The sequence below is a fragment of the Macaca nemestrina genome, chromosome 7 (genome assembly GCF_043159975.1).
Source record: "Macaca nemestrina isolate mMacNem1 chromosome 7, mMacNem.hap1, whole genome shotgun sequence".
Classification (NCBI taxonomy): domain Eukaryota; kingdom Metazoa; phylum Chordata; class Mammalia; order Primates; family Cercopithecidae; genus Macaca; species Macaca nemestrina.
Genome location: NC_092131.1, coordinates 72,407,053 through 72,420,354, shown reverse-complemented (window position 1 = coordinate 72,420,354; position 13,302 = coordinate 72,407,053). Strand labels below are relative to the sequence as shown.

Genomic DNA, 13,302 nt, shown 5'->3' with positions numbered 1-13,302 from the left:
GGAGGCTGAGGTGGGCAGGTCACTTAAGCTCAGGAGTTTAAGCCCAGCTCAGAAACATGGTGAAACCCTGTCTCTACTAAAAATACAAAAAAATTAGCCAGGCGTGGTGGCGAATGCCTGTAGTCCCAGCTACTCGGGTGGCTGAGGTTGATGATGGCTTAAGCCCGGAAGGTGGAGGTTACAGTGAGCTGAGATCACACCACTGCATTCCAGCCAGGGTGACAGAGGAAAACCTTGTTTCAAAATAATAACAACAATAAAAAATGAAATTAAAAATTCATTTACAATTATCTGAATTTATAACATAATTCCACTTTATAACTGTAACACCAAAAATTTAAATGACTCCCTTATATATTCAGTGTATCAGAAATGTAAACCAATACATTATACCTTTTGGGTTTGGTCCACATCATTTGCAAGAGTTGCTGTCACTTTGAAAAACTACATCTCTAATGGCAGTCAGTGCTGGTCACAGTACTTGAGTAACAAATAGAACAAACCTACACAGCACACCTAACACCACCAATCTACCCTTTCCTCTCTTTCATTCCTTCCATTGTTTGTTTTTCAATTATACATGTAGATAGCTTATATTATCCATCATTCTTATTTAAGAATAGTAAATGATGTGGGGTAGGCTCATTATATATGGCACATCATGACTAAAAAGGTCAGGGAAGGCAAATTATTTTTAAACTCATAGGTTTATTTTCCAGCATAAAAATATCAATAAATTTGATATTTTTCATTGCTGTGTAAGAATTAGGACTGTAGATATTTCATAATTTATATGGTTAATTTTATTTACTTCAATTATATTTCTCAGTTACATTTTTCCCTTTCTTAGAAGGGGGGGAGGGTGCTCTACGTATGTGTGTATATATACATATACACATATATACATACACAAATGCTCAGGCTCATCAAATCCCTACAGAATTGGCCTATTCATTCATACATTAGTATCCTGACTAAATTCCACTGATGAGGTTAGATTAACCACTAAAGTGAATAAACATTACTCAATCGTTCCTATCTAGATTTAGCAAGATAGGTATCAATTGCAGACAACTTTATGGTGAAAGGCAAATCAGGCAAAACAGATAAATCACTTTCAATAAACTTTCTGCACTCCTAACTCCATCTTAGCATCTGCTGTTGGAGAGCCTAACCTGTGACAAAGGTTGAACAACCAAAGGAAAAAATGGAACCAGGGACCCAAATGCCACCTCTACTACTCTCTCTTTCCTCACCGTTTCCCCGCTGTGAGTAAACTCTAGTCTTTCTTATTACAAAAGAACTTATTTTACCAAGTCAAGAAGTTTCACATTCTGAAATCAGCTCTAGTGCAAAAGATTCCAAGGAGGGAGCACAAACATTATGGCTTGTGCTGGGTAGCCACTCCTAAACAGTTACTCCTTCCAGGGAAGGAGGAATTGTGGTTTGGTAATAACCCCCCCAAAAGTATGTATTTTAAAATCCATTTTGATGTAGTATCACAGTTTGAAATATTATACCTTTATAATAGTATATAATTTTTATCTAGACAATGGCTTAAAGAATCAGTATACAACTTCAGTATTAATTTTTAAAAGTTGTGGTATCACAGGGCTTTCCTCCACAGTACTGAGATGACTACTGTTATATTACCTAAATTGTTACAAAATATACGGAAAGATATATTTATCTTCCCATTTAGTAAGTATATTTGTGTTAACCCATTATTATGTTTCTGCAAAAGTCTTAATCTATTAGACTAACACTAAAATATATAAATCTTATAACTTTACCTCTTCTCTTTTTTCTCCTTCTTCCATTGAAGTATCATGGTCTGTGACATTTTCAATGCAAGGGAGGTCTGAAGAAGTAATCCCAATTTCTTCAGGCTCTTGCATGAACAAGGGTTTTTCCTCTTGTTGGATCCATTCTTGATATACTTTTACCACTTTTCTCATAGCTGCTGCTTCACAAATTGGTAATAAAAATGCCTAGGGAAAAAAAGGAGAATCAAGATAATGATACTTTTTCCTTTGCCACAAACCACTAAAGGAGCAATGTTTTTGACATCACATCACGGATTCTTGGAAACTGCAACTTTAAGCAAAACGATGACATAGAACAAAACTCATTTTGCCATTAAGAGTTAAGTTCCTATGGGATATTTCTAGTAAAAAAAAAAAAAAAAATCACCAAACTTCTAAATAGAGACCAAAACACTTACAATATTAAACACTGAAATAAATGTGAGCTATATGTACATTTAAGAAAGATTAATAAAAGTAAGACAATTAATTACCCAAATATTCTAATTCGGGGTCACTGGTGGCCAGTGTATCCCAGCAGCTCAGGGACAAGACAGGAACCCAGCCCTGGACAGGATGCCATTCCATTGTGGGGTGCAATCACATACACCCCAACACTCACCCAGACTGAGACCATTTAGACACACCAATTCACCTAATGCACACAGCTTTGGGATATGGGAGGAAACTGTAGTACCTAGAGAAGACCCACACAGACATGGAGAGAACATGCAAACTCCACACAGACAGTGGCCCCTGGTGGGAATCTTTTTTTTTTTGCCATCAATATTATAGTTAAACAATGTTTCTTTTTTTTTTTTAATTATTAATATACTTTTAAGTTCTAGGGTACATGTGCATAACGTGCAGGTTACATATGTATACTTGTGCCATGTTGCTGTGCTGCGCCCATCAACTCGTCAGCACCCATCAACTCGTCATTTATATCAGGTATAACTCCCAATGCAATCCCTACCCCCTCCCCCCTCCCCATGATAGGCCCCGGTGTGTGATGTTCCCCTTCCCGAGTCCAAGTGATCTCATTGCTCAGTTCCCACCTATGAGTGAGAACATGCGGTGTTTGGTTTTCTGTTCTTGTGATAGTTTGCTAAGAATGATGATTTCTAGCTGCATCCATGTCCCTACAAAGGACACAAACTCATCCTTTTTGATGGCTGCATAGTATTCCATGGTGTATATGTGCCACATTTTCTTAATCCAGTCTGTCACTGATGGACATTTGGGTTGATTCCAAGTCTTTGCTATTGTGAATAGTGCTGCAATAAACATACGTGTGCATGTGTCTTTATAGCAGCATGATTTATAATCCTTTGGGTATATACCCAGTAATGGGATGGCTGGGTCATATGGTACATCTAGTTCTAGATCCTTGAGGAATCGCCATACTGTTTTCCATAATGGTTGAACTAGGTTACAATCCCACCAACAGTGTAAAAGTGTTCCTATTTCTCCACATCCTCTCCAGCACCTGTTGTTTCCTGACTTTTTAATGATCGCCATTCCAACTGGTGTGAGATGGTATCTCATTGTGGTTTTGATTTGCATTTCTCTGATGGCCAGTGATGATGAGCATTTTTTCATGTGTCTGTTGGCTGTATGAATGTCTTCTTTTGGGAAATGTCTGTTCATATCCTTTGCCCACCTTTTGATGGGGTTGTTTGTTTTTTTCTTGTAAATTTGTTTGAGTTCTTTGTAGGTTCTGGATATTAGCCCTTTGTCAGATGAGTAGATTGCAAAAATTTTCTCCCATTCTGTAGGTTGCCTGTTCACTCTGATGGTAGTTTCTTTTGCTGTGCAGAAGCTCTTTAGTTTAATGAGATCCCATTTGTCAATTTTGGCTTTTGCTGCCGTTGCTTTTGGTGTTTTAGACATGAAGTCTTTGCCCATGCCTATGTCCTGAATGGTACTACCTAGGTTTTCCTCTAGGGTTTTTATGGTATTAGGTCTAACATTTAAGTCTCTAATCCATCTTGAATTAATTTTCGTATAAGGAGTAAGGAAAGGATCCAGTTTCAGCTTTCTACTTATGGCTAGCCAATTTTCCCAGCACCATTTATTAAATAGGGAATCCTTTCCCCATTTCTTGTTTCTCTCAGGTTTGTCAAAGATCAGATGGCTGTAGATGTGTGGTATTATTTTTGAGGACTCTGTTCTGTTCCATTGGTCTATATCTCTGTTTTGGTACCAGTACCATGCTGTTTTGGTTACTGTAGCATTGTAGTATAGTTTGAAGTCAGGTAGCGTGATGCCTCCAGCTTTGTTCTTTTGACTTAGGATTGTCTTGGAGATGCGGGCTCTTTTTTGGTTCCATATGAACTTTAAAGCAGTTTTTTCCAATTCTGTGAAGAAACTCATTGGTAGCTTGATGGGGATGGCATTGAATCTATAAATAACCTTGGGCAGTATGGCCATTTTCATGATATTGATTCTTCCTATCCATGAGCATGGTATGTTCTTCCATTTGTTTGTGTCCTCTTTTATTTCACTGAGCAGTGGTTTGTAGTTCTCCTTGAAGAGGTCCTTTACATCCCTTGTAAGTAGGATTCCTAGGTATTTTATTCTCTTTGAAGCTATTGTGAATGGAAGTTCATTCATGATTTGGCTCTCTGTTTGTCTGTTACTGGTGTATAAGAATGCTTGTGATTTTTGTACATTAATTTTCTATCCTGAGACTTTGCTAAAGTTTCTTATCAGCTTAAGGAGATTTTGGGCTGAGACAATGGGGTTTTCTAAATATACAATCATGTCATCTGCAAAGAGGGACAATTTGACTTCTTCTTTTCCTAACTGAATACCCTTTCTTTCTTTCTCTTCCCTGATTGCCCTAGCCAGAACTTCCAACACTATGTTGAATAGGAGTGGTGAGAGAGGGCATCCCCGTATTGTGCCAGTTTTCAAAGGGAATTTTTCCAGCTTTTGCCCATTCAGTATGATATTGGCTGTGGGTTTGTCATAAATACCTCTTATTATTTTGAGGTACGTTCCATCAATACCGAATTTATTGAGCGTTTTTAGCATGAAGGGCTGTTGAATTTTGTCAAAAGCCTTTTCTGCATCTATTGAGATAATCATGTGGTTCTTGTCTTTGGTTCTGTTTATATGCTGGATTATGTTTATTGATTTGCGAATGTTGAACCAGCCTTGCATCCCAGGGATGAAGCCCACTTGATCATAGTGGATAAGCTTTTTGATGTGTTGCTGAATCCGGTTTGCCAGTATTTTATTGAGGATTTTTGCATCGATGTTCATCAGGGATATTAAGACCTGCTGTACATGTATTTCTATCTTATTATAAAATGTGAGATAAAAAACAACTTTTAAAAGTTAACCAATTCATTGTCATAAAAAGCCTGTTGTCTCCAAATTATTTGCACACTGATATAGGAATGTTTGTGGTAGACAGGAACTGACTTCAAGTAGAAGTAGTAAAGATTAGTTGAAATTGTATTACTCAGAATGGTGATATTCCTTGCTTCCTGAAATAACTGAGCTCTTACAAAGGTCAATGTAAATACAACTTTTCATAAGTTGCACTTTTTTGCAACTTACATTATTGTGGTTTTTAAATTTTTTTATTATTTTAGGGACAGGATCTCGCTACATTGCCCAGGCTAGACTGAACTCCTGGCCTCAAGCGATTCTCCTGTCTCTGTCTCCTGAGTAGCTTGAACTATAGGCACACACCACCACACCCAGTCATCATTGTCTTTTTGAGAACTATTACTTTTAAAATAGATTTTGATTTTAAAATAAAAATTAAATTTGCCTCCAAAATCTAATAAAAAATCATATGTAATAAGGTACCTCACCTTTTCCAAGCATACAAAGAAAAAAGTTAAGGCTTATATATTTCATTTTACATATAATCAAGTTCTATAGTCTAACAATAAGGCAAAATTTAAAAGAAAAATCTCATAGTTATTCTTTTCTTCTGGTATTTTCTGGGATCTTAAAAAAATATAAATATTTTCCTCATCACAAATACACATTTTCATAGAAAAAGATTTACACAATCCAGACATGGAAAAGTAAAACAGCAAAAATACTCTTAATCTCATCACCCAAAGTCTTTTCCTTGTGTTTGTGTGTGTTTATGGGTTAATATTTTTACTTTACTTTTTAGGTGGAAATAGAATTAAATTGCTGCTGGGTGCGGTGGCTCACGCCTGTAATCCCAGCACTTTGGGAGGCCAAGGCAGGCGGATCACCTGAGGGCGGGAGTTCAAGACCAGCCTGACCAACATGGAGAAACCCTGTCCCTACTAAAAATACAAAATTAGCCAGGCACGGTGGCACATGCCTGTAATACCAAATACTCGGGAGGCTGAGGCAGGAGAATCGCTTGAACCTGAGAGGCAAAGGTTGCAGTGAACTGAGGTCACACCACTGCACTCCAGCCTGGGCAACAAGAACGAGACTCCATCTCAAAAAAAAAAAAAAAAAAAAAAAAGAATTAAATTGCTTTTACTTTTTATTATTTTTTTATGACACTACTTGCTAATATCAACCTTAAAAATCACAAAACCCTTACCTAAAACCTGCCACTTTCTATTCTAGAGATATCAGTAGGTGTATTAAATAATAACCATGTGGTCAAATGAACTTATTTTATCTGAATGAAACCAGCAAAAAAGCTCCCAAGATGATGAAAAGTTGACGTGCAATATCAACAGAATATTTATTGTTATTTGTTAATCCTTTTATTTGCTATTATTAATTCCTTAGTAAACTACTTTATTTGTTACTTTCTTTAATCAACTCATTCCTAAATCATCACTCTCATATTCTAGCAGCTTAATGGTCAAATGGTAAGATTTTGATCATCACTGCCTGCTTTAAGAATATTTATTTTACAGTTGTAGCAACAGCTCAGCCTTCCTTAAAAACATTCAAAATAAAATTTAAAACGTTAAAATGATCCCAAAGAAATTCTAAGATACAGAAAAATTAACCTGTTTTAAAAAATTAGTATGTACTTTCCACTCAATTTTGCTGTCAATCTAAAACACTGAAAAACAAAATTTAATAATCTTAAAAAGTTAATATCCTCCAGAGCTAAAATATTACACAAATTGTCAGACTACATCCTAGTGGCTTGAATTTACTACACACCAGAGAACTACGTCCTGGCAGATTTCAAAATATTATTTTGCCAACATGCTAAATATGAATTGTGAGGAAAAACTGATATTAGCCATAGCTAAAAACTGATGTATAAAATCAGAGTGATAATTTATAAATTTATAATGAGAAATAACTGTCAAAGAAACCAGAATATTCAAGTTCATAAATCAGCAGTTAATTCCTCTATGAAGAAGCAACAAAAGACCTGGAATAATCTTGAGCAAGGAGAACAAAGCAGGAGGTACCCACATGTCTTGATTTCAAAATACATTACAAAACAGTAATCAAAACACTATGGTACCAGCATTAAAAACAGATATATAGAGCAATGGAACAGAGCAGAGAGCCAGAAATATATACACACATACACACACACACACACACACACACACACACACACAGAGTATTATCCAGCCTTCAAAAAGCAGAAAATCTGGCTGGGCACAGTGGCTCACACCTGTAATCCCAGCACTTTGAGAGGCCAAGGTGGGCAGATCACGAGGTGAGGAGTTTAAGACCAGCCTGACCAACATGGTGAAACCCCGTCTCTACTAAAAATACAAAAATTAGCCGGACGTGGTGGCGCATGCCCGTAATCCCAGCTACCCAGGAGGCTGAGGCATGAGAACTACTTGAACCCGGGAGGTGGAGCTTGCAGTAAGCCAAGATAGGGCCACCATATCCAGCCTGGGAAACAGCACGAGATTTCATCTCAAAAAAAAAAAAGAAAAAAAAGAAGAAAATCCTAGGGCCAGGCATAGTGGCTCACGCCTTCAATCCCAGCACGTTGGGAGGCCGACGTGAGAGGATCACTTGAGGCAGGGACTTAGAGATCAGCCTGGGCAATACAGTGAGAACCCCTCTCTATAAAATAATTTTTTAAAATTAGGTAGGGATTGTGGTGTGCACCTGTAGTCCCAGCTACTCAGGAGGCTGAGGCATAAGTATCACTTGAGCAGTGAGCTGTGATCACACCACTGTACTACAGCCTGGGAAATGGAGTAAGGCCCTGTTTCAAAAAAACAAAAAGAGGGAAATTCCACCATTTGCAACAACATGGACTAACCCAGCAGACATTATGCTAAGTGAAATAAATAAGCTAGATACAGAAAGACAATTTATTGTATAATCTCACTTAAATGTGCAATCTAAAAAATCAAACTTATAAAAACAGAGTAGAAAGGTAGTGACTAAGGGCTGAGCAGTAGGCAAAATGGGAGATGCTGATCAAAATGTACAACAGTTCAGTTATGTGGGATGAACAGGTTCTGGATATCTAGCATGGTGACTATAGTTAATAATCCTGTATTTTACACTTGAAATTTGCTAGAAGATTTTATCCTAAGTGTTCTTACCATATATAAGCAAATGAAATTTTATCTACGTAAGGCCATGATTATGTTAGCCAGATTGATTGTAGTAATCATCCGCAATGTATAGGTGTATCAAAACATCACAATGTATACCTTAAATATATGCTATTTTTATTTGTTGGGTATACCGCAATAAAGTTGGGAAAATCATAAAATTAAAAGTGTTTGATACCAACATACATCCACTAAAGTATTTCTAAATGATGAACTTCAAGCAGAGGAAAGTGATTCTAAATAGAAGATCTGAAAGGGAAGAAATCATGATAAAATAAAGTGGCAAATATGTAACAAATATACACCAACACAAAAAACAGAACAAAATTACTTAATATATATGTTGGGGGGAAAAATCAGACTAGTAGGGTTCTAAAGTCCTTGTATTGATTAGGAAGAGGGTAAAAAAATAACTTTAGAACTTGAAAAGTGAAGTATACATGTTAAAACTTATATGACAACCACTAAAGGAAAAGGAATGGGGTCTCGGGGGAAAAGATAGAAAAAGACAGAAAGAAAATAATAAAACTGACAAATCTCTGGCAAGAATCACCATCAAAAAAAAAAAGAGAGAGAAACAAACAAGGGATAGGGCCAGGCACAGTGGCTCATGTCTGTAATCCCAGCGCTTTGGGAGGCCAAGGCGGGAGGATAGCTTGAGGCCAGGAGTTCAAGACCAGCCTGGACAACATAGCCAGACCCCACTCTGCAAAAAAATTAAAAAATTACCAGGCAATTAAATACTGCACTGATGGGAATGAAAAGGAGGAATATGAATATAAATGCTTTAGAGGTTAAAAGGATAAGAGGATGTGATGAGCTTTGTCAACAAATTTGAAAACAAACACAATAAGTAAATGCCTAGAAAAATAAACTTATTTAAACTGACTCAACAACTGGAAGGCTGAATAGTTCTATAAGCTTTAAAATTCCCCACAAGTATTCCAACATAATTCGTCAAATATCTTTCCTTTCCCAATTGTTATATATTCTGTTAACACAAACCTTAAATCTGGCTAGAACCACTGCTAATGCTGGACAAAAAATGAAAACAAGTTTGTTTCTTTAATTTAGGCTGACAAGACTAATGCTCTCTCATGCTTTGTTTTACACATCAATAAATATGTGTGGGAGATCAAGAGTATTTGCTTTGCCTAGAGAGCTCCCTGGCATGTGAACGCAGTGTGGCACTGAATAAAGAGCACTGACATGGGAACCAGGATGTGGGCATTTCATAGTCAAAGATATACCACTTACTTGCTGAGACACCTGAATGATCCCCCTCAGCTGCAAAACTCAATGTTGTTTACCTGTAAAAGTTAAGTGCCTTTGCCATCAAGAGCAAATGGTAGTTTTCATAAGGTTTCTTTTCCACAAAATTTCTACATATTTGAGAACATGCACTTAGGGATTTCTAGCTACCTTCATGTGAAATAGCTTTTTGTTCTTTTATTTTCCCTTTCTTTCTATATTTTCCCTAAGAAATATCTGTCTTAATCAACTTTGACTTCAGAATGCCTTAGAGGACAAAACTAAGCCTTGAGGGTAAAAGCAATAAAAACCTCCCTTCCTATAATCATAAACCATTTACTGACGAGAGAGTGGAAGATAAAATAATTTTACTATAGTTTATTAATCAAATGATAGAAGAGTTTCAATCTATAATGAGTAATTTTAAAAATTATTCTGGTAACAGGAGGAGTATAAGGGGAAAAGTAATTATTAAGTTAAAAGTATCACAAACTAAAATATATAAAGAATAGAAAATACTAAAGGATTAGAGATACATTTTATAAACTAAGTATAAACTTTAAAAATCTACATGAAGAATATATTTTAAATAGCTAATAATCAGTAATCTCCTTCCTCCCTTCCCTTCCCTCCCTCCCTTCCTTCCTTCCTTCCTCCTTTCTGTCTCCCTTCCCTTCTGTTCCCTTCCCTTCCCTTCCGCTTCCCCTTCCTCTTCCCCTTCCCCTTCCCCTTCCCTTTCCCTTTCCTTTCCTTTCTTAAGAGATGCAGTCTCTGCATGTTGTTCAAAGTGCCCTCAAACTCCTGGGCTCAAGCGATTCTCCCACCTCTGCCTCCTGAACAACTACAGCTAAAGGTACACACCACTGTTCCCAGCTAAAAATCAGTATATTTAATATTAAAGATAAAAGCCTCCCTTATAAATTAAAAATACTGATAGGTATGTTACCTGACGAAATATCTCTGTCACAAAGTTTACATTACTTCTTTTAGAAGAAAAAACTCTGCGAACTATTTCAATGTCTGTGAGATGTTCTTCATCAATACTACAGAGACTAGATGAGCTAGGTTCTCGCTCCGTGAGAGTGCTTGTATTGGAATGAGACTGTTCGGGTTCTGTAGTTCTGTCTGCTTTATCAGCATTATCATTTTTGCTTTCTTCTCTGGATACTAAACTAGCAGCTGCTCTCTAAAATACAAAAAAAAAAAAAAGAGAGAGACACAATATCATAATCATTTCACTGTGCATTTTGTCTTTTAATAGGTAATACTGACAAAATCCAAAACATTTCCCAAGTAATCTATACCACTGCTTAAACTCTGAGCATAGAGTTTCATTTAAAAGCCGTTCTAAATAATTAATTGGCAATGCAAATAACTCAACATCTAAGTGACAGAGATACTCCAAAATGTGTGGTAATTAATCATCTATCCACCTATAGTTATACAAGTTTCTCAGTAAGTCTACAGTTCAAACAAGTTATTAATTAAAGCTGGGTGGATGAATAATGGAATTAGAGACAGTTCAGACCTTCAAGAATAAGTAAATAACTTAACATCAGAATGTTTACCTAATAAAACCTTAATATTTAAAATTATCTCTATTTTACTGTGGACAAAAATTTACATAAGTAAAAGCTTCTTAAACAAAACAAAAAACAAAGGAACAAAATTTATGACAGAAGTAGAAACGAAACTAAAAGAAAATATTAGAAAACTTGAGAGAAAATTCTATAATTCTGACAATCGAATTTTCACCAAGGCTGAAGATCAAGCCTAACCAGAAAGACAGGGGAAAACTAAGTCTTAAGGTGGTGATAAGCAAATTCCTATATGGTAGAAGTAGCACTATTCTGTGGTATAAATTACTTTCTGTTAAGTTACTCAATTTTTGGCCTCAGTTTTGTCATCCATAAAATAACAGAGCTTAAATAAATGATCTCAAATATACCTTTCCAACTAAAAACATTTATGATTTTCATCCATTACGTTCTAGGATCAGAAAGCAGATAGTTCTGCTTGAGAATTTTCACACTTATAGAACTTACAGCAAAGTTTTGGAGGACACACACCATACAGTTTGCTATAGATAAATAAACTAAGAGGAATAAAACTAAAATTTTCTGAATTTTGATTAATTAAACACACTTTATACCTTTATTCTACTTATAAAAGATTTAAGATGTTATAGAAAAAACACACATAGTTTAAGATTTTAAAAACTAAGAAAGAAAATCTGAGGAAAGGAAAATAAAAATAGTAAAAATACTGTAATGTAGACACGTTTAGGAAAATGTACAATGAGGGAAAAGAGAAAATAAAAAAGAAGTATGAAAAAAAGGTAAACTGTTAAATCCAAAACAACAGTTTGAAATATTACTCTACTGTATTGCTTTATAATTTTATATCACATTTCTAGACTGGGAGTCTTTGTTGAAAAAGGGGGAAGGGGGTGTGAACAGGTCTTTTAATCTGCATTTTGTGAATGCCCCCAAATAAAAAGGGCCATCAAGGTCCTACCATTTGATCACAGTTATTTTCACTTATAAGATTTATCTGTACAATAAAGAATATTTTTAGTATTGTATAATTAAAATATAGAAATAAGAAGCTGAGACTGATATACTAATGAAATTATCTTCTATACTTCCCAAGTTTCATTTCTTTATCAGGAAACTTATTAACTCTATAAGTAAAATTTGCATTTATAAAATATATTTATACAAATAAAATAGCACTATTATTTAAGTGTACTCTCCACCTAAGGCAATTGAAATCAATGGACTAAATCTCAAAAGCCATTTCTAACTTTAACAAGCCTGCCTCATTTGTGCATTACCTGAATATTCTTTGGCAAGACTTCACCTTCCATCCCAGGAATATGAGGTCCTGTATGTGGTTTTGGCTCCAGCCAGAAAGAAACCAGCCAACGAATGACAATAACACGAGCCTTAATGAAAGGCTCCTTTGTACAATAGATTGCTTCATTGGTTTCAGCATCTTTCTTTATCATGACATAATGTGGCTTTGGTCTCATCTGTGGGATGTCTGTGCAAAATAAAAGGAAAATGAAAACCAAAATAAGAAAGAAATTATGTTTAGAAAAGACCTAGATTTTTAAATATTTAAGAAAATATTGTTACTCTATTCTGGTTTTAGAACTAGCTTTAGCACAAAAATGACATTTCAAAATTTGCCAGATGTTGCATGGAACTCAGAAGAGTGAACCATATATATCAGGATGATATATAGAAACATCTATTTTTACAAAATATCAAAAAGTTCAATAAACCTACCTAAGTACAAAGAAGCTTCCAGAACTATTTAAAATAAATAAGAGCTCACTTCAATTAACCTAACACTGAAACACATATTTTGAAGTCATACCAAATATGAGGTTTTACCTAAGCCTGTTAATTCCCTAAACTTGGTATTAGGAACACCTTTCTGGGAAAGAGACAATTTACCTACGGATGACCAATACCTTCTATATATGGCAGAGATAAGCTTCTAACCCAGGATTTGTACACAAGGCTCTAGGCTCAAGGCTCCAAGAGATATGTTGGGGCAATAATTATTAAAAGTAATTGCAAAATCTGCCATTACTTTTGCACCAACTATATAAATACTGGATGAAACATGGCTATGTAATTATTCATATAGAATTTGAATAAGACTAATATTTGATTGAACCCCCATATGGGGGGACCTTAAAAATAAAATTTATAGTATAGTCT

At 35.5% G+C, this 13,302-nt stretch overlaps 1 protein-coding gene across 8 annotated transcripts in view; it reads right to left on the bottom strand.

The window, feature by feature from the left end:
* The window catches only part of LOC105477982 (Ral GTPase activating protein catalytic subunit alpha 1), a 275,561-nt gene that overhangs the window by 206,014 nt on the left and 56,245 nt on the right, over positions 1–13,302 (bottom strand). For all 8 annotated transcript variants that reach the window (XM_011734912.3, XM_011734908.3, XM_024791574.2 and 5 more), the window contains exons 9-11: positions 12,405–12,613; positions 10,515–10,754; positions 1,794–1,991 (exon numbers count right to left, since the gene is read on the bottom strand). In XM_011734912.3, coding sequence (XP_011733214.1) covers positions 1,794–1,991; positions 10,515–10,754; positions 12,405–12,613 — 647 coding nt within the window. The remainder of the gene's footprint in view (positions 1–1,793; positions 1,992–10,514; positions 10,755–12,404; positions 12,614–13,302) is intronic.